The sequence below is a fragment of the Delphinus delphis genome, chromosome 6 (genome assembly GCF_949987515.2).
Source record: "Delphinus delphis chromosome 6, mDelDel1.2, whole genome shotgun sequence".
NCBI lineage: Eukaryota > Metazoa > Chordata > Mammalia > Artiodactyla > Delphinidae > Delphinus > Delphinus delphis.
This window is the reverse complement of record NC_082688.1, coordinates 43190677-43216871: the sequence shown is the minus strand read 5'-3', so window position 1 is coordinate 43216871 and position 26195 is coordinate 43190677. Positions and strand designations below refer to the sequence as shown.

Genomic DNA, 26195 nt, shown 5'->3' with positions numbered 1-26195 from the left:
TAATCTAAAGAAAACCATGTCTATCTTTCCAATTTTATCAGATTATAATTTATTAATCATAATGGAAATAATTTCCATTTATCACTCTAAAATACAGTTTCCACTTATCAATGTAAAAAAAGAGGAAATCTAAAGGTAAACTCTCTCCAAGTGCTATGTGGATCCAATAATAAATGTTATCAAATCATTTAATATGATATAAAACATTTCCTGCCACTTTTTTTCTGTAAGAGTCACTGGAAACGAGATTAAACGAGCAAAGCTTCTCATTAGTCAGTCAGTCGAAGCCATCAGTACTGGATAGAGTTGATGTTCAAAATCTGACCTAGGGCATCAATAAAACAACCAAGACACGGACTCTTTCAATGGTGTATAAGCATTATGTCATTAATCAAGCTTGGATTGTAACAGTCTATTCTTATAAGGTGACAAATTAACCATATGGATACCTCACAGATGACAAAACTAAGATATATTAAACTCTGTGGGGTAAACACACCCCCAGGCAAATCTAATAGACTGACATTTTTAATACTAATTGAAGCTGATTGATTTACGTATTCTACGTTTTCAGCTCTCTGAAATGATGTATTTAATGTTTTATTTTTAAACACAATTAAAAAATAATATATAAATATATACATACTGCAAATGTAGTACAGATAACAAATTCATTTAAGCCCATTTATGCACATTAGTAACACACCATGTGGCAGAGAGACTAGGACTACAAGAAGACCCCTTGGCGATTTATTTTATATTAAATCCCTAATGGCCTCTCCTTATCTTTGCAAAAATATGCACGAAAGTCCAGACTATGCAGCCATTGAAATGAATGGTTATTTATTTGCTAAACGAGAACCCTATGTTTAATGTTCCTTAGACATAAGGTAGTCTGGAAAAGTCGCATTCCTACAGCTCCATACATCATTTATTTTACATACCCTAACTTCTCACAACAGGCAGCGGAAAAATATCTCTGAACAGCATTGTAAGTTGCTGAGATTTTTGTTTCCGATTCCATTACTGGAAGATTAAATGTTAACATGTTTACTTGCTTTTTTAGCAACAAAAACAAATTCATGCACCATCTTGGTGCCTGACACACACATGAATATAAAATGGAAGAGAGTTGGCAGAAAACAAAAACTAAAATCAAACAATGGAAGAATATCAAAAGTTCAAACTTGTAAATAAACCTTAATTAAATACAAAAGAGAAAGCATCGTGTACTTTAAATTTGTCTGCAAATAATACACTAATAATTAGAAAGTTCTAATAGTGGATTCTTGCTCTTTCAAAGAAAGAAGGTTTTTTTTTCTCTTTATGTAACGTGCATAAAATATGCCCCAAACTTGGTCCTGGACATATTAACTTTTACTATTCGTCCTGACATCAACACACTTTCCTATCAAATCACTTAATGTCGGGTTCACACAAATAAAATGTTGCAGGTCCAGGGATATCCTTAGGAGATAAGCAAAAACACATTGTTTGCTCTCTCCTTCACTGCTTTCTCCATCTAACTTCCAACAGATTCTCATAGAGTTAAAATCGAGGAAGTTTTTTAGAAGAAAGAATTCACAAAGGAATGAATACCCAGCAGGGAGGAATGTATGGAATGGGGGATGGGACAAGACCACCTCATCTTCGAGGAAACGGTAACTCAGCTTTCTCTATACATATATACATAATGCAGAACAAGCAGGACTCAAAACATGCAATTTTAGGATCACGCTGTGGGGTTAGTTCTTGCTTTGATCCTGTGTAAAAAATCAGGCAAACCCCATGATTTTTCTGCACAGTCTTAGGTAACAAAGCTTCTCAGGCACTTCAATTTGCAAGTCTCAGCTGAGTAGCCACAACTGCAGTCTTTAGTAAAGATTCTACTCTCCCCCAGCAATGCTGGTTACCGGTGGGAGGGAGTGTGATCTCTTCTTTCTTTCCCCACCTTCCCTTCTACTCCGCATTCATTTTGCTAACTGTAGTTTCTGACCGCTTTTGGGTTGGAGCATGAGGAAGTAAGATGAAGTCGGAGGAGTAGGAAAGTTATTACTCGACTGTTGCTTTCCAGCGTACCTAAATTTTAGAGTTCTCTGTGCTTCACAGGTGGGTTACCTTCATGGGCTCCCTGTGGATCTGTAGTTGCTCCCATCTCCTATCTCCCCTGCCCTCCTGGATGGGCGGAATCCACTTCTCACTTCCCCAGCTCTTAGGAAGCTGGCTCTGACTCCGGCTTCTCTCAGCTGAGATATGCTTTTTTTTCACTTCAAGTCAGCCCACTTGGGCAGGATCCACGAAAAACGCACGCTGGCTCTCTCGCACACGTAGCCCAGATCTGGCCTGGCATAAATATTCCTGCATCCACTACTCTTAACAATTTTCTCAGGGTGAAGGCTACTGCATGCAGCCACCTGTTCTATGTCCCACCGTCAACATAGCCAGTCAGCACATCTCTTGCCTTTTCTGGGTAAGAATGAAACACCTGCCCGCTGTGTCTCCCAAACTGAGAGGGTCACATATGAGTCTCTCTGGGTGGCCTTTCAGAACCCACTGCTCAGGCTCCAGGGGAGGGACTGATGCCCCCTCTCCCTTAATCACATGGGACACACACATCTCAAAACGTCTCCTCTTTTCTATTTCCAAATTTCAATCGTTTTATTCCTTCTAAGATGGTAAAAGCTTCAAAAGCACTGTAAGCAGATTTCACCTACTTCTTTTGAAAATTTTGTATCATGGTCTCACAGATGGCTTTGGGAAGGGTTATCTATTGTCTCCATCCCTTTTTTTTTTAAATCTTTATTGGAGTATAATTGCTTTACAATGGTGTGTTAGTTTCTGCTGTATAACAAAGTGAATCAGCTATACATATACATATATCCCCATATCTCCTCCCTCTTGCGTCTCCCTCCCACCCCTCTACGTGGCCACAAAGCACTGAGCTGGTCTCCCTGTGCTATGTGTCTCCATCCTTCTACTGAACCTTTTAATTGAACGTCTCTGCAAGCTGTGTTCCTTTGGTCCCTGCAGAGCTGGTCTCCATCCTCCTCCACCCTGCTCTCTGCCGCAGCACAGAGGCCCTCTGGACCACATCAAGAGTCTCTTCTAGACTCGCGTTTCCTGTTGGTTTCAGCCAATGGGAAACCCTAACAGGTGCTGGGAAGGAGGAAGGAGAGTGATGGCAGAGTGTTTACTCCTACATTTCCTTTCATTTGGGGTCACTTTGAACTTGGGCACTCCTTGACCAAAGGCTCTTCCTGAGGTGGCCCTCTCTTTTCAACATTCTCCTTCCAGGTTCTGGAAACTTCTCCTTTCCTTCTCCTTTCATGCTGAGGGTAATAACCCCTGGGACACCACTCTCTTCCCTGCAGTATCCCTCACTCTGCCTTCACCTAATAAAATGGCTCACTTTATTAGACCGACCTCAAATTATCTCAATTGAATGGGCCACCTGTTCCCGCTGGGACTGATACTATCTTGTTACAAAATATGTAGCTTGAGATGCAAAACATATTTTTCAAACTAAACTATACCATGTACAAATATGAACATGCCCAGTTTCCTATTGCTTAAGAGTTTTGAATAAACATTTCGAACGTGATAATCCTGTCTTTTTACACTTTATAATTTCCTATTTCTATGAATTCTTGAAAATTCAAAGCAAATCTTTATAAACTTATAGTCCATAAAAACCTTCTCTACTACTGGAGACCTTTAAGCCTGCTGGAAGAATACAGAAGCCCTGGAGCCCCAGTCCCATCCTAAGAGGCAGATTTACCAGTTGAATCAGTCAAAAAGCAAGAACTTCATTTCATGATTGTCCTCTCCCAGTGATTCATTGGTAACTTGACTCTTCCAATGGGCCTAAGAACATCTGATAGGATGGCCTTCATCTGAATAAAATCTAAGACAACTGAAACCACAAAAAAGTTACAAATACTTGAGAAACTAGATAACAAAGATTCCTGTTAGGAGGTTCTGGTGGATTTTAAGTGATCACAGATTATCTCCAGCTCCTCCCATTTGGAGGTGGAGTCTCTTTCCTCACTCTCTCTGGGCTGGCCCCATGACATGACTTGTTTTGACCAGTAACACGTGGCATGACTTTGTGGGGCTTGCAAGCACCCAAAGTTCTTGCTTCCACCATCTTGGAAGGCTTCTGCTCTAGAGTGAAGAAGCCTGGGATGAAAGGCCATATAGAGAGAGAGGCTCAGCCACTTAGCTATTCATTCCAACCCTCCCAGCTGAGGCCCCACCCATGTGAGTGAGGCAACCCTAGATCAACCAGTCCAGCAGGGCCATCAGCTGACTGTAGTCACAGGAGTAAGCTCAGACAAGACCAGTAGAATCATACGAATTACTACATTGTTGTTCTTTGAAGCCACTTAGTTTTGGGGAAACATGGACTTTCTTATCTGTCATACCAGAATTATGTCCATGGCCAGTTAATTCAGTAAGAGAATTCCAGAAAAATATAGACTAGGTAACCATTGATGGTAACGGTTAGCTTATTCTTCTGTGACCCAACATAGAACAATTAGGAAAGAATGAGGACTTTGGAATCCGCTGTCCCTGGGTTGGAATGCTTACTCTGTAGTTTATTTCCCGTTTCTGAGTCTCAGTTTAATCATCTGTAAAACAGATATAATAACTGCCTATGTACATCATAAGGAAGGCATCAGGATTTTAAAAGATAACTAATATAAAGCACCTAACATAGTGCTAGAAACTTGGTGAATGCCAATTTCCTTCCTCAGTATCCGTGTATATGTGTCCAGAAGTTGGAAACTGAATCAAATGGCTCTAAGCCAATGGTACTCAAAATGTGTCTGGACCAGCAACATCAGCATCCCAAGGAACTTATTAAACATACGTATTCTCAGACCCCAACCAGAGCTATTGATTCAGAAACTCTGGTGTCCTGTATTGCCCCATTAAAGCCAACTAAAATTATCAATCATTCATGAGCTTGTACTATAGTATCTAGCCTATATTTCAGCATATAGTAGCTACTCAGTAAAAATGTTTGATGACAAATGACTGTTAATGGGTGATTAAGTGGATGGATGAGATGAGTGCATGCTTTCAAACCTTCCTCTTCAACCCTGGTGTCCTAAGGACAGATTAGCCAGTCTGACGTGCTATAGGCTGACCTGGTGATGTCAACAACTGTAATATAGGTTGGGAGCCTCATTGGTTGGGCTCCATGGGAAGGTAGGTACAAGATGACTGTTTGATTTGGGTTAAAAAGAAAGCACTCTTAAAGACCAAAACAATGAAGAGTCAACAACAGGTGTGCTTGGCATGGGCATTCCAAAGACACTGAAAATTAGATTTCATAACGGCATCATGAAAAGAATGCTAGTCTAAAATGCTGGAAGGCAAAACATAGCCACAAATACTTCATGCCATGAACTACCATTTCTAGAAGAGTCTACTACAGTTAATTTACAAGTTGGAAGTAATAATGGACTTATTTCAGGGGTATTCATGGAGGTTCAATGAGAAAATAAAAATAAAATGCATGGTACATAGTAAACACTCAACGAATGTTGGATACCATTACATTTATGTTTAAAATTTGAATTATTCGAGGTATTGGCTAGCGTCATGCTATGAATACAAAGAGCATTAAATTATTCTTTTGAAGGAATAAAAGAAGACGATAATAAATTACCAAATCCCAGTTCTAGCACCTTGTTCTGTTTTCCCCTTTCTACCACTAGGTGACACCACCAACCTACCATAACCCACTCTTCTCCCACAGATTCCACACAGCCAATCTTCACAATCACTGTTGATTAAGGAACAAGATGTCTATTCTGGAAAGAATCCTAAATTATTCTTTTGTTTGAGTCTTCTTATTTATCTAAATTGCCACTGGCTATTTGGTATAAATTTATTATTTCCTCAGTGTGTACTAAAAAAGAGTTTTTGTTACTTAAGGAACCAATTCAGCATTTACCTACACGGATGGGAAAGAAGCACTCTAATACCATCCCACTTCACAGTTTCTCTTATGTACATGTTTCTTCTGTCACAAGAAAAAGGAAAAATTTTCCTTTAGTTTCACAGCCTACTTTTCTATGGCAAGTTGATACAATGTAGTAATTAACCATTAAAATATTGCCTATGATTCACAGGAGTGTTACAGACAAACTAATTTAAACCAAGGTCAGGTCTCCAAATCAGCAAAGTAACTCTGAAAGCGGGTGAGAGAGAAAATAAACAAGAGAAGAGGTAAGCAACAGCTGCTATTAAAAGTAACACTGGGCAGCTAAAACCGGTCTGAGTATATTCCTAAAAATGTAATTAGCCAAATCCTTCCAGAAATTAAACCATCAAAATGACATTATAGTACACTTTAAAAATGTATTTACAGAGCGAAAGAGCACTCATCCTAGCATATCACTATGTCCTCAGGGTTTCCCTTCTCGTAAAGAAAGATGCAGAAGAGAATTAGATATTATGCTATTAAAAAGTTCAAATTATCACTGATATATTTTGTGAAATGCTATTTCTTAATTTCCTCAGCAGTGCTGAAGTTGAGAATGAATTAACTTAATAGGCTGGTTTCTTTGTCATTTTATTGGGTGGTTAAAATGACTAGAACCAAAGACTACCTATTAGCTTTCCAAATACCAACATTTATTAAAGGGTCATGATAAGAGAGGTACTGAATTCTACCATATCACAGAGCTCATTTTCTCAGGAAGGCAGGCATGGATATTCCATTTCCTGCACAAGGAAAGGGTCAATTTACTGCTCCTACTAAAGGATTTCAGTAAAACAGAATTGCCTGCTTATTACTTTTGAAGTCTAGAAATGTACCATTTTTATTTATATAAGTTGCAGCGATACATGAATTTATTCAAAATGCCTTCTGACAATATGCCCATTTCCCCACAGTGACTGTGAACTTAAGAGATAGGTCCCCAAATAAGGTGACAGAGGTACCAGAAATACCATATCTAAATGGAGAGCCTTAGACATTTCAGTGACATATAGAAAGACTTTTTATTGGCTTCTTAATTACAAATAATTAAGAAGTTACTGGAAGAAAGTGCAGTAATATCAAAGCAGGAGAAGTGGCAGTGAAGAATGGAATAGGGTTTCTGCAAAGGAGCAGGTGGACATATGGTAAAGGGAAAAGCTGTGTGAAACCTGCAAAGGAAAGGAAAGACAGGAAGTGATTAAAAAAAAAAAAGATATGCAGAAAATGTGGTCCAAAGACTATTACCAGATCTCACTAGTACAGCCCATGACAGTGAAGTTCAGGAGGAAACTGGTGACAACCCAGGATGCATTGCTGACGAGAACAAGCTCTGTGTCTCTAGCAGAATAGAAGAGACCAGAGAGCGGAGAAGACAAGGCTTCCAGGGCAAGAGCCTGAGCCCCCAGCATGCGTGGTGACTGATGAATAGAGGCAGTGGTGACTGTGATGTCTTTGTCCAAGTAGGAAAGACCCTAAAGACTAATTATCCGATGCTCTTCAGTACTGTACACATGAACCATTATCTCTAGCTGCAGTGTGGCCCTACCCACTCTTAATCTAAGCCAAGATTATTAACTGTCTCAAATATACCATTGACCAAAGTGCATGAAACCAGATGAGTAAATTATCATAAATTAAGATTCTACTTTTCCTTGATTCATAGAAGAAAGTCTAGGACTTAATGACACAGTTGGATATGAGAAGCAATCCCCTTCTTTGGTAAAGTCTCCAAAGATGGTCACCTTCAATTCCTCCCCTCCCTATAGGCACATGCTCCTCCTCACATCAAGAATTGGGGTCTAAAGGTTGCCCACTCTCACCACTATTATTCAACATGGCTTTGGAAGTTTTAGCCACAGCAATCAGAGAAGAAAAAGAAATAAAAGGAATCCAAATCAGAAACGAAGAAGTAAAACTGTCACTGTTTGCAGATGACATGGTACTATACATAGAGAATCCTAAAGGTGCTACCAGAAAACTACTAGAGCTAATCAGTGAATTTGGTAAAGTAGCAGGATACAAAATTAATGCACAGAAATCTCTTGCATTCCTATACACTAACAATGAAAAATCTGAAAGAGAAATTAAGGAAACACTCCCATTTACCACTGCAACAAAAAGAATAAAATACCTAGGAATAAACCTACCTAAGGAGACAAAAGACCTGTATGCAGAAAACTATAAGACATTGATGAAAGAAATCAAAGATGATACAAACAGAGATATACAGATGATATACCATGTACAGAGAGATATACCATGTTCTTGGATTGGAAGAATCAACATTGTGAAGATGACTATACTACCCAAAGCAATCTACAGATTTAACGCAATCCCTATCAAACTACCAAAGGCATTTTTCACAGAACTAGAACAAAAAATCTTGCAATTTGTATGGAAACACAAAAGACCCCGAATAGCCAAAGCAATCTTGAGAAAGAAAAACGGAGCTGGAGGAATCAGGCTCCCTGACTTCAGACTATAGTACAAAGCTACAGTAATCAAAACAGCATGGTATTGGCACAAAAACAGATATATGGCTCAATGGAACAGAACGGAGAGCCCAGAAAAAACCCCACACACCTACAGTTAATTAATCTTTGACAAAGAAGGCAAGAATGTACAACAGAGAATAGACAGTCTCCTCAGCAAGTGATGTCAGGAAAGTTGGACAGTGGCATGTATATCAAGGAAGTTAGAACACACCCTGCCACCATACACAAAAATAAACTCAAAATTGCTTAAAGACTTAAATATAAGACTTGACACCATAAAACTCTTAGAAGAGAACATAGGCAAAACATTCTCAGACCTAGATCATATCGATGTTTTCTTAGGTCAGTCTCCCAAGGCAGGAGAAATAAAAGCAAAAATAAACAAATGGGATCTAATTAAACTTAAAAGCTTTTCACAGCAAAGGAAACCATAAACAAAACAAAAAGACAACCCTCAGAATGGAAGAAAATACTTGCAACTGAAGCAACCGACAAGGATTGATTTCTAAAATATACAAACAGCTCACGCAGCTCAATATCAAAAAAACAAACGACGCAATAAAAATATGGGAAGATGATCTAAACAGACATTTCTCCAAAGAAGACATACAGATGACCAAAAAGCACATGAAAAGATGCTCAACATCATTAATTATTAGAGAAATGCAAATCAAAGCTACAATGAGGTACCACCTTACACCGGTCAGAATGTCCATCATTCTGTCTACAAATGACAAATTCTGGAGAGGGTGTGGAGAAAAGGGAACCCTCCTACAGTGTTGGTAGGAATGTAAGTTGGTGCAGACACTATGCAAAACAGTATGGAGGTTCCTCAGAAAACTAAAAATAGAGTTGTCATATAATCCTGCAATCCCATGTCTGGGCATATATTCAGAGAAAACTATAATTCAAAAAGATAACATGCACCCAATGTTCACTGCAGCACTATTTACAATAGCCAAGACATGGAAACAACCTAAATGCCCATCAACAGATGAATGGATAAAGAAGATGTGGTACATATATGCAATGGATACTACTCAGCCATAAAAAAGAATGACATGATGCCATTTGCAGCAACATGGATGGACCTAGAGATTATCATACTATGTGAGGTAAGTCAGAAAGAGAAAGACAAATACCATAGGCTATCACTTATATATGGAATCTAAAATATGACACAAATGAACTTATCTATGAAAGAGAAACAGACTCACAGGCATAGAGAACAGACTTGAGGTTGCCAAGGAGGTGGGGGCACAGGGGAGGGATGGACTTGGAGTTTGGGGTTAGCAGATGCAAACTGGTATATATAGAATAGATAAACAACAAGGTCCTACTGTATAGCACAGAGAACTATATTCAAAATCCTATGATAAACCATAATGGAAAAGAATATGAAAAAGAATGTATATATGTAAAACTGAATCACTTTGCTGCACAGTAGAAATTAACACAACATTGTAAATCAACTATACTTCAGTAAAATAAATTTTAAAATACACACACAAAAAAGAATTGGGGTCTAATTCCCAGCGATGTGTTTGCGCTGACTTGCACAGGTTGGTAAGCAATGATTGTAAAATTTTCAGGAAATTTGCAAACCCACCATTAACAAATTAAACACAGCCATTTAAAAAATTATATTAAATATTCTACATTAAATAAATTATATTAAAAACAAAAGTCATAAATTCTCAAAACGCATCACTTCCGAATTATTCTACTACATTATCTATGCTCTATTGCATCTGTCTGCTGGAGAAGCTATATATTGGTATGCTTCTGTGCATCTCTCCCCAATCTGTTTTTTTTTTTACAAATAAAATTGTAATATATTTAAAGTATACAACAAGATGATGAGCTTTTTTTCTTTTCTTTTTTTTTGTGACAATGCTTAAGATCTACTCTTAGCAAATTTCAATTATACAATACAGTGTTAGAACTATTCCTTACTGTGTTTTGATGATATCACATTGGTACCTTGAAACTGGCCATAGTAAGATATTTACACTATGAAAATTGGCAAACACTACAAATCAAAGCTTGTTTAATTGATTTATTGGTTTTCTACAGCAGGTGTTGGCAAATTATGGCCCATAGGCCAAATTCAGCCCATTGTCTGTTTCTGTACAGCCAGTGAGCTAAACACTTTCTAATCGTTATTTAGTTCCACATAAAATCCTCACTTTTGCCTCTGGACCATAAAGCCTAAAATATTTACTATCTAGCTCTTTGCAGAAAAAAATTTGCCTGTCTCGACTTAAGAAAGTAATGGAGAAAGTTAATTATGTAGGCTAAACTTAAAAGTGGATTGTGTTTCTAGCCATTACGTTGTGAATAGCACAAAAATAAAAACAAAACTCTGAGGACATCTTCTTCCAGTATTTGAAAACTATTCTTTAAGTCAGCAGAGAAGTCATTCATGCTGTTGACAAACAGGTAAAGTTCAGACAAAAAATCTTTGTTGTTTCACTTTCTTGTTAAAAAAAAAAAAATCAACCACATTCTCGTTGGAACTATACTGGTTCATCAATTGCAGTGCAAGAGTTGCATTAAAATTAAGTAACTCATTCTGTAAGAATCGATTGTATAGAATTTACAATAAAGAGTATGTAATTTGTAAATTGTGGGCTATATATCCTGCACATCAGTAATATGTGTGTGTTGTTTTTTTTTAGAGAGCCCATTGTTAAACATTTACCAGCACACCACTGCTAATTCTATTTTATCATCGATCTGGGCTGGCCTTAGGGAGTTGCATGAACAATAAAATATGATGGAAGTGATATTCTGAGATATTTGAAGTTAGGTCACAATAATCGCAGATTCCATCTGAGTCTCTTCCAAAGCTCGCTCTTGTGGCTCTCTCGCCGAATCTGTCAGGCTGTGAGCAGTCCACACCCGGTGAGTCCCAAGTGAGCTCACAGGTGACTACCATCTGGCTGCAACTGCATGAGAAACTCTGAGCAAAAACTGCCCATCTGAACCCAAAAAAAGCCAAAGAACTATGAGAGATAATAACATCTTAGTTTAAGTCTCGAGGTTCTGGGGGTGGCCTGTGACACAGCAGTAGATAACTGGAACACCATTTTATTCTGAGGAGAAGGCACTGAGCAGGGAGCCAGTTGGACCCAACACCTCATGACCTCAGGAATCCTAGGTTGGGGTATCGCAGCTCTGTTTTGTTCCATGTCCTTGGTGCTAAGCAGACGCATGGGCACATTGCGGGGCGGGGATGTAATGAAAAGAGAGAGCGGTTATGGATGATACACACCCACATTTGCATGTAAATCTGAATCATACTGTCCACCAGAGATGCAGCATGTAAAATACCGTCAAATGGGACACGGACTCTACCCTGTTCACTCACTAGCAATCAACCCCATTTGGGCTTCCTGGAGTGGCAGGCACCTCCCTCCACAGCTTTCTTCCTTTCTGCCCCAGGCCCAGTAGCCATTTTTGAGGCTAACTTCCCCACAGCCTCTTGAGGAGGCCATGTCCTCATAGCATCTGATCTCATTATCGCATTCCCACTTCGCAGTTGCCCAGGGAAGTCAGTGGGGATTTCTGGGCCCTGAGGAGAGTTTATGCCTGGGGCAGGCTCTGTGTTTTCTATGCTCCTCCCTTTCCACTTCCTCCATGTAAATACACTTCTATAGCATTTCAGGGGAGAAGGAGAAGTGTCCAGGGCACCACCCCTTCGCAAAGAAAGCACAGTGCATAATGAGTAACTTTATGATCTCTAAATATTGAGTATTGAGGTATTTTGTACCATTGAGGGAAATAAATATAAAGAAGTATGGCTGGATAGGCCAAGTTTTGTGAATTATTTAAATCCATTTGAAACTGGTCAATAGGTAAAAAAAGCAAAAACATCAAGTTGCCTCCAACCTCAGTTTAGCTGTAACTCCAAAACAGGAATTCCATTATAAGGTATTTCTAGATAGGCCAGTTTTGCAGACTTCATCTGGTATCTTAAAATACTTCGGGTCATCTGCAGAAGGAGCTACCTACCTACAAATTGTAAGGATTCTAAATATTATACGCTTCAGCTGCCCAGCACATTTTTTCCCAGAGACAAAGTGCTATTGCAGCTGATATGATAAACCATTCGTTAAATAGGGAATTTCGATTCCCTCATTTTAATTACGTCTCATTAACAAGAACTGCTCATAGCTCAGAGTAGGAATGCAAGTCTACTTTTCTGATTTCAGGTTTCACTTTTTTATCCTGCCATTGTCCTCAAGAAGCTATGAATTATTAGCTCTAAATTAGTTTCAAATTATAATTCACGCTTCAGAGGACTCACACACACTGACTGTTAAATTCACACGATGAAAGTCACCTAACCGTGTTTGTCATTTGCTTTAAACCCCTTTGGACTCTTCAGCCAGGTATGAATTGAGAACTCCTAACACCTCAACTACTCAGAATTTCGTTATTAGGAATTACCATAGCGCTCAAAGTAATACTGTTTCCTTTCCATAAAAAATCTCTACCATTAAAATTTTTCACTGATTTGGGCTGCTATTTTGAACACACATTTGAAAAAGTTACATTACAACAAGGTAAACCAGAATACCCATGTCCTTGAATTCTAGAGGCAGGCAGAGAAAAAAAAGCAGAATTCCTTCCTTCCTACATGGTGTGTCCTATCCCTCACCTCATAATCTTTTTTCTTATTATTTTTATCTACTTGACTTATTTTTCCAAATCTCCTCTATATGATGGGCTGATAATAACATTTACTATGAATACTTAGATGATGTTTACAGATCAAAAATTAAAATGATTTTTAAAAGAAGCAAAGATATGAACATAAACAAGAAGTGGCTTGGTACCAAGAGTAGGGAAAACAAGAGTTCCAACCAAGGATTGCTTAAGGATGTCTGTCGAGGCTGCCCAACACCTGGAGTTTGTGGCAATGATTGACAACTGATGACTTACTAGCAAACCCCCAAGTGTGCATCATATCCCAAGTAGTAAACACAGTGCTTGGGCAGAACAGATCCAGATTTTGGTCCCAGCTCTGTATTAGACAAATGATTTAACCTTTTTAGATTCTAATTTCCTCACCTCCAAGATGGAGATTGTGGCAGAGACTGGCTAATTATTCTTCAAACTGTTTCTTCTTCTTGGACATACAGTTAGACTGCATTTCTCAGCCTCCCTGCAGTCAGATGCAACCATGTGACTGGGCCAATGAAACATGAGCAGAAGTGACAGATGCTACGTTCTGAAAAGATCCATAAAGTCTCCCACCTTTGGCCCTCCAAGCTCTTCTCCATCTTGAGAGACAGGATGGATGGAGATGTCTCACGCAATCTTGGGAGCCACACGTTAAAGATGGTCTCTGAATCACCCCTGGTCACACAACCAGGAGCACTAAATTGGATTTTGCTGCACGAGCAAAAAATGCATAAGTTATGTGTCGAGTCTTTGAGATTTGGGGTTTACCTGTTACTGCTGTTAGAGTTACCTTAACTAATACAGGGGTACTCATAGCATCTCTACCTTATGGGGTTGCTGGGAAGATTAAAGAAGACAATGCTTGCAAGTTCTTACTCTACTGCCCGATACACAGTGAGCCTTGTCATCAAATGTTAACTCCGTCTTAGCAAGTAGGAGTTGGCAGCCCTGGACCCAAAAGGAAACAGAGGCAGTGGTTACACATATTTCCACTGGTTAGCCAAACAGCTTTGAAAAATACCTCCAGCATAAGCGTTAGGCATTTTGAAGAATATGCTAATCAAAAATAATATATACTTCCTCAAATATTACTATGCATTTTACGACAAAATAAGGTAGGTAAATACTCTAGAGGTATTTTCATCCTGAACTCCAAAAAACTCCAAGCTCAGACAATGAAAAATCATGTTTCACGCTTCAATCTGGTAAACCAGGTTTCATATTGGTTCACTGAGTCTTAAATCACCTGTTACAATGGTTCAAAGACGCATCACTGCAGCCTGAGTAAAAATGTTCACTTTCGTTAGGGAGGAGTTTAACAGTGATCTTAGGAATTCATTCTGGTCCGTGCTCTGAATGCTAAGGGAAAAGGTTGGTAGGAGGGAAAAGGAGTTTTTCCCTCCTCAGTGTTCCAAGGGGCAGCTTGGCTGGTAATCGCTGTGCAGGGCATCCCATGTGTTCTATTCCAGGTTTCAAATAGCATAGTGTCTGGTCAGGAGGGGGCCCCAGAGAGAAAACAGGCTGGAGCTATTTCCTCAGACTCCAGCTCTGAATAAAGGAGACAAAATTTCAAGAGTTGGAAATCCCCACTTTTCCTCATTTGAAGGAAATTGATTTAAAATAAAAACATGTGGGAGTGACAGATGAAATGTACTTAACAGGCGATAGGTTCATTCATACAGTCTTATTATATGTGAAGTCCTAACCTCCAGCACCCCAGAATGTGACTTTATTTGGAAACAGAGTAATTGCAGATATAATAGTTAAGATAAGGTCATCAGGGTGGGCCTTAATCCAATACGACTAATGACCATATGAAAAGGAAAAATCTGGAGACATGCATAGGGGGAAGATAATGTGAAAACAAAGGCAGAGACCAAGGTGGTACTTCTATAAGCCATGGAATGCCAAAGATTGCCTGTAAACCACCAGAAGCTAGGAGAGAGGCATGGGACAGATTCTCTCTCAGCTTTCAGAAGGAACCTGTCCTGCCAATGTCAGATCTTGGACTTCCAGCCTCCAGACTGTGACACAATAAAGTTATGTTGTTTAAGCCACATAGTGTGTGGTGCTTCGTTATGGCAGCAAACTGACACAGTATATATGTGGCAATATTCATAACATGATTGGTCATAACAAAAGTGATCAAGTCAGCGCCTGGTTATTGTTCTTCCTGAAGAAAGATGCTAATGACTTACAGCCTCTTGGGAAATGCTTAAAGGAGATGTAATAATACTTGGTGTTGGCAAGGGAACTATTCATGTGGTATCGCCATGAGCAATCTCATTTGCTTCATTGGCACCTTATTGGACTGGAAAGATTTGTCCCTTTCCCTTAACATCTAGACATACTGCTTTGCTAGGAGTAAAGTAGGCCCAGGATGTATAATTGCTGCATTCTGCTGGAGCGAATGGAGCATAAAGGCAAAGTTTGTTCCAGTTAAGCACGTACTTTAATATCCATAAATTCTCTTCTTTATTTTCCCTAAGGCTTTACTATTTAAAGTTTTTTAACATAGATTTGGTTTTTGGCAACCTTCGTTTCTCTCTACTGGTTCCTCCACTAAAATGCAGAATTAGAAGAAAATCAAAACCACCTGTGTCTCTTTCCTGATAATCAAATTGGCAAACAATGAAAAGGGCACAAAGGATCAGGTACAACCATAATGAATGAGGTGGATTCCTATACATGGTGTGTGTGCCCCACAGGATGTGTGCTATATTCAGACTCAGAATGAACCGGAGGCCATGTGAAATGGGACTGCAGTATCTCTTCCATGGTCCTAGCTTCCAAGTCCTCTCTGCAAGAAGAACTAGCCCTCTGGCCATGCTTCTGATATGGCCATTTTTAATTTTTATTTTTGGCGGTACGTGGGCCTCTCACTGTTGCGGCCTCTCCTGTTGAGGAGCACAGGCTCCGGACGTGCAGGCTCAGCGGCCATGGCTCACAGGCCCAGCTGCTCCATGGCTTGTGGGATCCTCCCGGACCGGGACACGAACCCGTGTCCCCCGCATTGGCAGGCGGACTCTCAACCACTGCGCCACCAGGGAAGCCCCCTGATATGGCCATTTTTTTATCTACTGCTTTTCAAGGTCACACTCGTTCTGACCTCACATATTGAACAAAGCACTGAAACTCAGTATTATTGTAATTATTTACTTTCGACGGTAGATTTTCAATAACCCATATAACCTTAATTAGAACAACTATCATTTGTGAGATATACTACAATAAAAAGGAGAGACAAAAGGTTTAGTAGCTTTCTCTTTATAACGTAGAGGGCCAGTGTGAACCCATCTGTCAAAGGTAGTGGTTTCTACCACCCAAACCAGTGCTTCCCTCTGAAGGACATTCTATATATGTTGCAAGGAGACAAATTCCTCTTATTTTCTCAATATTTCCACCCAAGAAAGTTAACTGGGTCATCAGGCAAATAAAAGCCATGACACATACAACTGTGGAGTTGCAAAGGGCCATTGAAAATGTAAGGAATCCTCTTTCCCATTGCTCCGACATCACACAGAACTTCCAGCTGATTCCTTCCAGTGACAAGTAACCCATTCAAATTTGGGACTGCTGGATAAGCAGTTCTACTGATAAATATGTGGGCCATATTTTATCTAGCTGATCTCAGCCTTCAGCTACAGTTGAAACCGACTGGAAGGAAACAAAGTAAATTGGCCTGGATGCATAGTTAGACGGCTTTGCTTTCCTAGCTGACTTACTTAAATTTAACAGGAAATGAAAATCAGATATCAAAGGAACAAATGGCAGACACCAACGTGTATCTGTATTAACCGAGTACCTACTATGTCCCCAGCACGGTGTCAGGAAATCAAAGGGAGACAGAAGCCAACAATACCATCTTTACCCCCAATTAACTTAAAATATTGTCTAACCATGATTAAATATTTGAAACAAGTTCAAAATTAATGGAAGATATAGTATATATTTAAGTCCTAAGTTGGTCAATTTTGCAAGTGGTAATAGAAAATGAATAATTTCTACAAGTCATCATGAAGTAGCTAGGTCTTGACCATGCTTTGAAGGACAAGTAAGATTTAGAAAGTCATAGGAACTAAGAAAATTTCTTTGAGAATATGTCTAGATTTAAAGGGCTATTAGACAGCTGTTCCAAAACACACAAAATAAGACAGGGGGAATTCTGTCATTATTTTTAAATGGGAATGGGAAAGGAATATTGAAATATAATCAAATATAGATAGAGATTGTGAAAATGCCACTGTATCACAGGATGATCTATGGAGAAAACCAAACTCTGCCCTTAACTTGGGGATTTTTCCAACTAAAAGATTAAATAGTGTACATTTTCTCTCTCAAAGAAGATATACAATGTTATTAAGGAGTTCCTTCTGCATTTCTCAGTTATCTTTAATATCCCTGTTATGTACAAGTGAAAAGCTCTCATTCAGCTGATTAGAGTTTAATCTGTGTACCCTTCTTTATATGTATAAATGTCCTTCTCCCTCCTCCCAGAAGATCATATAGCTCTTCCAGAGATGTACTTAGCCACCTGATTAATTACTGGCCCTCTATGTAAATTACTGTCAAAATTAAGACGATCTTTTTATCACTTATTCAGCTTGATAAACATTTACAGTTTAACATATCTAACAGAGCTATTTGTATACCCCTATAATATAAATGAAGGTACATTAAAGCTACAGTAAATCTATAATAATAATAATAGCCTTAAAATAATTTGCTAACTACAGACAGTTCCCTAAGCAATTACAAGATGCTCTATGTTGATTTAGAAAGGAATTCCAAACAAGGCATTTAAAACCTAATAAGATGCCATTAAATGAAGGGAGACGGGAGGGGGGAAAGAGAAAGAAAACCCTAAGGCCTGAACTGGTAGAAATGATTCTCAAAGCCACTGACCCTTGCAAGATCCATGTCTTCCTTGGATTTCTAGACACAAAGCAGATTTGTAATTGAAGTGATGATCTCATTACTACATCCCAAATTGCATGTATTTCTTGTATTGAGTCACATCACCATCTAATCATATGGAGCATTTATCAATTCGAAAGTCCACAGAAACAGTTGAGTTTCTATATGCAATGAGAATATGGTCTGTAAACTATATCACCATCAAGTGTGAGTATCTTTAGCGACAACACTCTGCCTCTTGGTACTCATATGGATGTACAAGCCGAACTACAATATCAAAACACCTAGGAACAATTTTACAAAGAAATCACAGAAAAAGCCACCTGGTTTGCTCTTGGGTTTTCCGAGGCATGGATACCCGATGCGTGCCTGCTATGCCCTAGAAATATACACAGTGATACAGTCACCATTACCACCAGAAAAATAAAAAGAATAGCAACATACAGTTCTAAAATCTAAAAGACAAAATGCCTAGACAGCAATTTTTATCTCCATAAACTTGACTTGAGAGTTCAGTGCCTCAATTAAAGGTGGATCGCTTGATCAAGGCAACATAACAGTAAAAAATACTCAGAGTTCTGCACGGCATAAACGTGCCTCTGTAAAATATAATTCCCATTAGTTAGGTTAATTAAGATTAACGTGCAAGTCACTGAAAAGCCCCAAAGTAAACAAAAGACAATTGACCAAGGAAACATACAAAGTCAAGAGCTGCATTCACTTTGAATCATTCATTTAACAGATTGGAAGGAGGGTCTTATTAATACTTGATTTGTCACCATTGATTCTCAAAATGACATGGATCCAAATAGCTTACAAAAGCCAAAGGACAGCTTGGTTTCTTAGAACAGATCTATGGACAATGCAGGGTAGTGCACAGAAAAAGGAAGTGAATCTAATCACATGTATAATCATTGTTATTAAATAGGATATACATATACATACACATACATGTATACATATGTGATTATGTTTTAGGTTTTGTTTTACTGAGATGAATGAAGTGGCACTCATCTTGTTTGGCATTTTTCATTGGTTTAGCATAGTGTTTTCACCCAAAATAATAACCCGCATTCCTAGTCAAATATATCACAAAGAAGCAAATATATCACAGCAAAAGACTAACACTAACTTATGCAATAGACAGAATCGTATTCCATTTTCTCAGAATGCAATTGTGTGAAATCTGTCATTGCTGAAAAAGCTTTCCCACCCTTACCTCCAGGGTCATGTTCACGCTACTAATGGCCACTTTTATTTCTCCATCTGAAAGTTCCTTCAGATCCTTCAGCATTGTCTGTTCAATACTCAAACCTGTGGATTAGAGAAAAAAACAGTATGTTATACTTGGGGAACTTTTTTGGTAATATCAAGGGATTATCTAAAGAAGTCGCCCTGTTAATTTCAGTATTTCCCCTCTCATATTTCTTTTAACCATAATAAACACACATATTAAGGCAAAAATCACATTACTGACAATGTTTGCATCAGTTAGGATCCCAGCAGGAAATAGCATTCACCCTTCAGGATGCAAAAGAAGATTCTTTAATGGCAGGACTCTTACAGAGATGTGGGCGGGACTGAGAAAACTAATAAAAGATAGTGAGGCATTCGGAGACTAGCAGAGGTTCAAAGGAGGGAAACAGGGATCTGGAACAGTAGAAGAGGGGCTGCCAGAAACTTAGCACCAAACAGGAAGGGAGCAGGGAAGAAATATTACAGTCTCTTCTTCCTTTGACTCCCACGCCCCATATGTTTCTAAGTCTTCCCATGGACCAAATCCAACCAGAAACCAGTAATCTTCAGGGGAGCCCAGAAGATCAAATACTCAGAGGTCAGACTCTGGAAGCCCATAGCAGATAAAAGCAGAGAAGCGAAGGGGAGGAGGTAAAAAGAAAAGTAGCATAACCAAGCAAATAACCAAATAATACCTAACAAGGCCACGATTTGCTTTCAGGATGCATTAAGGTGAGTCTCCATGTTTTCAACTGTAATTTTACTCAAAATGCACTTTATAAATATGACCCATAAAACTGTCATAATTAAGTTGGTCCCCCTTGTAATAGGCTCTGGCAATAGGAGATAAAGGATTACTTAAATGATCGGAGGAATAATCCAGAAGGGATAAATTATCCAGAACTGCATAGTTTTTAGTCAGCTGACCCATGTGCTTCAATAAAATTTATCACAGAAAATCAGAAAAGGCTCTGGCTTAACAATGAATTCTCACCCTAGGTTATTGTATCAGATTAGGCCTAAACTCTTGAGAAGAAGACTTACAGTAAAGGCCAGTAAAGCACGTATCTCCTACCCAGATGCATATTAAGACAGCAGAGTCAACTACTTGCCCTTCCAACTTAGAACACTGTCAATCACAGCAGTATGGGGAAACAGATAGGTACTAAATATTTTTCTTCGACTTGAAGATTGGAAGGCTTCAATCTATCATACTACAGCGTAAAATGCTTTATAGAATATACAGTGACATTAAAAGTTTGGTCTAGTTTTGAAAATGAATGACAAAATGCATGCCATCATGCAGCTATACATCCACGTACATCTTGTGCACATGCACAAGAGCATATGTAACAGAAGGTGTGGCAGGTGCGTCAGTGTCCCGTCCACATTTCCTCAGACTTTCCCAATGCAGGGCCCTCAACCACTAGCACCTGCATCTCTTTTCCTGAGGGCTTTCTCTGGCTGCCAGAGCCCACCCTGGGGGAATTAACAGTCCCTGGGACTAAGTACCCCTCAACATTCCAGTGGTATGCTCATAACAAAACCTGAGTTGTAGTGTTCATTTCTGTGTTGTCAATCCTTCTACCATGACTGATTTCAACCTGCCAACCCAACATCAACCCACTCACAAAATTCCTGAAAATTTAACAATCAGCTCTTGGAGCTCTGATAAACAAGTTGCAACGTGCCACTGCACCTCTCGGGTAGGAAAACTCTGCGGTGCAATTTTACACTCTTTTGCAGAGTTCCCTAGCGGGATGAAGGCCTGGTTTCCCACAAAGCTAACTTGCTTGTTAAAGCGCTCCATGCCCTATCAGTGTTTTCCGGGATCACCTCCCAAATAAATTGCTTTGCCTAAGGCTCTGCCCCGAGGGATCCCGAACTAAGGGAGAAAGCTATGCACCTTAAAGATAGACTGTCTGGGTTTAAATCCTGGCCTGGCCACTTCCTAGCTGTGTGTGTGATGATGGGAAAGCAAAGATGCCTTTCTGTGGTTCAGTGTTCCCATCTGGAAATCAGGCATAATAAATAATTCCACCTGACAGGGTTGTCGCGAGGACTCTAATTCATGCAAAGTTATACCATCAGAACCTTGGACATATTAGGCACTTAATGAACTACATCTATTATTATTATTATTAAACAATTGATCCAGGAAATCCACTCTCTTGACAAAGCCTAGACTTACAGAACACTTTTTTCTGCTTAAGAGTCTTATTTTTTTCTAAAATTAATGGATTGATGAAATCTCATTGTGCTTGACATTGCTCCTGCCACATTCTCAAAATAGAACCCTCTCAGCACAGAGATTTCATGTGATGATGCATCTGGGGTGCCCATTAGATGCATGGATTAACCACACATCCAGACACGAAGGTCTCAGAGGAAAGCCTGCAGTACAGACTGCCTGCTTCCAGGTGAGTTAACCTGGTATGCCTGAAAATCTTCCACAACCTCCAGCAAAAGGGAAGAACGTGAAGCCACACTCAAATTCACCTCCTGGGGCCCAGTAACACTCCACATCACAAAGCATCCCTCCTCAGCAGCTGAGACAGAGCTGGGGGACAGAGTCACTCACCCTGAGCACTGAATTGGGTCTCCTGCAGGACGCTGATAATGTCATCTCTTGGAGGTAAGCGAGGAAATTTTTCTTCCAGGATAGAAAGAATTTCCTCCTGCTTTTCTGAGATCTTCTTGGGTTCCATGGCCATCCACTTGAAAAGGATGCTACCTGAAAGGCATGAATCAAGTCACCTTCAAACTTTCCAGTCAAGCCAGGATGGGGCCCAGAAAAATAAATGTCTTCTGGTCTCTCAATCTCTGTTTCTACTTCCAGATTCCAGATTCTTGCCTGGGGCCTCATTGTGTAACATTCAAGAGACAGTTTTTAGAAAACGCTTCAGATACTGTCTGTCCTGCCTCATTGTTCTCTGAGTATTAATCCCAGCAACTGAACTGACTACGGCACACTTTATGGCAGAGTTATACACAAAGGAACAAAATCTGTCTCTTTCCCCCACCCCACACAGATACACAAAAGTGATAAACATTGGTTTTAAATGATTTCAGAATGGAAGTTAATGATAAACTATTTAAGGATATTAAATATGATTTAATATTTCCCTTTAATAATCTCTTTAAGAGACCACAGAGAAGATTGTTTCCACTCATCATGTTTCTGATTTCACATAAGAACTTCCTCCTTTTAAAAATCAAATGAAGGGAGATCAGCTCAGTGCTTTGTGACCACCTAGAGGCGTGGGATAGGGAGGGTGGGAGGGAGACGCAAGAGGGAGGAGATATGGGGATATATGTATATGTATAGCTGATTCACTTTGTTATAAAGTAGAAACTAACACACCATTGTAAAGCAATTATACTGCAATAAAGATGTTAAAAAAAAATTAAATGATTTCATAGCCTCAATGTCAGCACCAAAGGAATCTGATAAGGTAGTGAACCTCAAATCCACTCCCAATCTTCCAGGTACCACACACAGTTTTGAAGTTATTTACTAATATCTAATTATAAGGATTCATAAACTGGCTCTAAATCACGGGTTTCAATTACAAAGTGATTTGATAATACGAATGACTGACCTCTCACAAACTCCTGGAATTTCTATGCATAATCTCACCTTGAAAGGGAGGAGTTACCACCTGTCACATCTCCTTCCCCTGCATCCTGAGGCCAGACTAACAGAGTCGTGGGGGAGATGGAAGTTTCGCTTAATGATGAAGGATTAAACTCTCTAAAAATCCTCAAACCTATTGATTAATCACGGTGTCACCATCTCTCTAGTTTTCAGTGTGGCCTAAATGATAATATAGGGGGAAGGAAAATAAAGAAAGTGGTAAGAATGTAAAAGGAGCAATGAAGTAATGAGTGAGGGAAAACTATGGTACATAATCTTGCCATCTACCTGGAGATCTATAGAACCTAGAGAATAGATACACGTTCACCATTAAAAATCCTGAAAAATCCCAAGCAAGTCATCTGGCTGCTCTGTTCCTATTTGCCTATTTTAAAACCAGAAATAATACTGCTTTCCCAGCTTATAAGGTTATATACCAAAAATCAATAAATGTAAACATCGTAATGAAAAATAAATACTGCCAAACACATTTAAAGCATCTCATTCATTCATTCCTTTAGCAAAGAACTACTGAACACCTATTATAAGCCAGGCACTGTGCTAGATGCTAATGATTCACAACTGGACTAGAGCTAGCCTTGCCCTTGAAGCTTATAGTAGTTAAGGAGATACAAAGAAGTAAACACATAAATTTTCAATGTAAGGGGGATCAGAAACATTGCTGAGGAAATACACAGTACTCTATATCTAGGCAAGAATTCAGGAGTCAGAAAAGGTTTCCTAGAGAATGAGTTAATAAGCTAAGCTGAGATTTGAATGATAACTAGGAACTTAAGGCGAAGGCAAGGTAAAAGGGACATCATGACCCAGGTAGATCGTATGCAAAGGCACTGAGGTGGGAGAGGATTTGGCCAGTTCAAGAAATGGAAAGAAATTGATTAGAATTAGAGAATACAGTCTTAAAGAAAAAGTTTTGAAAAATCAGGTTGGAGAGGTAAACAGGGCTCAGGTCCTGAAGGGCCTTTCAAGCTATCTTAAAATTTGTCTTTCATATTCTAAGGGAAATGGAGAGTCACTAGAATTTTAAGCAGGGAGAGGTAACATGCTCAAATTTATGTTTTATAAGACTTACTCTGGCTACCATGAGGAAATGAATTAGACAAGGCACACTGGGAGAATCAGAAGGCTGTTTTAGATGAGAACTAAAGAAGGAGCAGTCAGTATGAAGGGAATTGAACAGATTCAAGGCAAATTATCATTTAAAGATGGGGCGGGGAGTAGCCAACTGGATTCTGAATATACCCTTTGGTCTGACAATTTCTGACATAAAACCTGAAATATAAGGATGATTTTTACTCTCTTTGTTAAGGCAATGGTGAATCTAAATTTCAAAAAAGATCTTCATACGCTTGCCAGATTACTTGTTCCAAGAACAAGGAGAAAATCTACATAAATTTTTTGGGAAAAATCTGTGAAGGCATCAGAGAGTTACCCAGGTGACTATCTTAGAAGCTACAATCCTGGAGAGAAAGTAAGTGCAAAGAGGTAAACCCAGCATTTGATGTTGCTTTTCCCCTCTGAGTGTTTGCTAATTCATATTGTAGCCAATCACATGAGAAGATTAGCAGATCTAACAGCAGTTTCACAGGAGGAGGGAGACAAAAATTGGAGCTTAGAGCTCTCCACAGAGGAATCTTAAATATCCCAAGATTTGAGATGAGATCCCTGGAGAGAATGTCCCCACATCCTGGCATAAAGATTGGAAGGCAGAAGACCTAAATAGACATTTCTCCAAAGAAGATATACAGACTGCCAACAAACACATGAAAGAATGCTCAACATCATTAATCATTAGAGAAATGAAAATCAAAACTACAATGAGATATCATCTCACACCAGTCAGAATGGCCATCATTAAAAAATCTAGAAACATGGGCTTCCCTGGTGGCGCAGTGGTTGAGAGTCCGCCTGCCGATGCAGGGGACATGGGTTCGTGCCCCGGTCCGGGAAGATCCCACATGCCGCGGAGTGGCTGGACCCGTGAGCCATGGCCGCTGAGCCTGCGCGTCCGGAGCCTGTGCTCGGCAAAGGGAGAGGCCACAACAGTGAGAGGCCCGTGTACCACAAAAAAAAACAAAAAACAAAAACTAGAAACAATAAATGCTGGAGAGGGTGTGGAGAAAAGGGAACACTCTTGCACTGCTGGTGGGAATGTGAATTGGTACAGCCACTATGGAGAACAGTATGGAGGTTCCTTAAAAAACTACAAATAGAACTACCATACGACCCAGCAATCCCACTACTGGGCATATACCCTGAGAAAACCATAATTCAAAAAGAGTCATGTACCAAAATGTTCATTGCAGCTCTATTTACAATAGTCCAGAGATGGAAACAACCTAAGTGTCCATCATCGGATGAATGGATAAAGAAGATGTGGCACATATATACAATGGAATATTACTCAGCCATAAAAAGAAACGAAATTGAGCTATTTGTAATGAGGTGGATAGACCCAGAGTCTGTCATACAGAGTGAAGTAAGTCAGAAAGAGAAAGACAAATACCGTATGCTAACACATATATATGGAATTTAAGAAAAAAACAAATGTCATGAAGAACCTAGCGGTAAGACAGGAATAAAGACACAGACCTACTAGAGAATGGACTTGAGGATATGGGGAGGGGGAAGGGTAAGCTGTGACAAAGCGAGAGAGAGGCATGGGCATATATACACTACCAAACGTAAGGTAGATAGCTAGTGGGAAGCAGCCGCATAGCACAGGGAGATCAGCTCGGTGCTTTGTGACCGTCTGGAGGGGTGGCATAGGGAGGGTGGGAGGGAGGGAGACTCAAGAGGGAAGAGATATGGGAACATATGTATACGTATAACTGATTCACTTTGTTATAAAGCAGAAACTAACACACCATTGTAAAGCAATTATACTCCAATAAAGATGCCAAAAAAAAAAAGATTGGAAAAATACAGTCTGCAGGGCAAATATGACCTACTGCCTGTTTTTATAAATAAAGTTTTATTGGAACACAACCACACCCATTAATTTACATATTTTTCATGGATTTTTTTTTTGTAATGACAGGGTTGCATAGTTGCAGCAGAGACCACAGACCTGCAAAGTCTGAAATATTTACTATCTAATCTGACACAGAAAAAGTTTGCTGAGTCCTGCCTGTAAGAAAAGGGTGAAGTAAAAATAGACCAGTCTTCCTGAAGCCTGAAATCCTGATTTGAATCAGCTCAA

At 39.4% G+C, this 26195-nt stretch overlaps 1 protein-coding gene across 1 annotated transcript in view; it reads right to left on the bottom strand.

Moving 5' to 3' along the window:
* PRUNE2 (prune homolog 2 with BCH domain) overlaps positions 1–26195 on the bottom strand; it is a 272023-nt gene that overhangs the window by 178044 nt on the left and 67784 nt on the right. The window contains exons 5-6 of the mRNA XM_060014603.1: positions 21917–22069; positions 19319–19413 (exon numbers count right to left, since the gene is read on the bottom strand). Of these exons, the coding sequence (XP_059870586.1) occupies positions 19319–19413; positions 21917–22069 (248 nt within the window). The remainder of the gene's footprint in view (positions 1–19318; positions 19414–21916; positions 22070–26195) is intronic.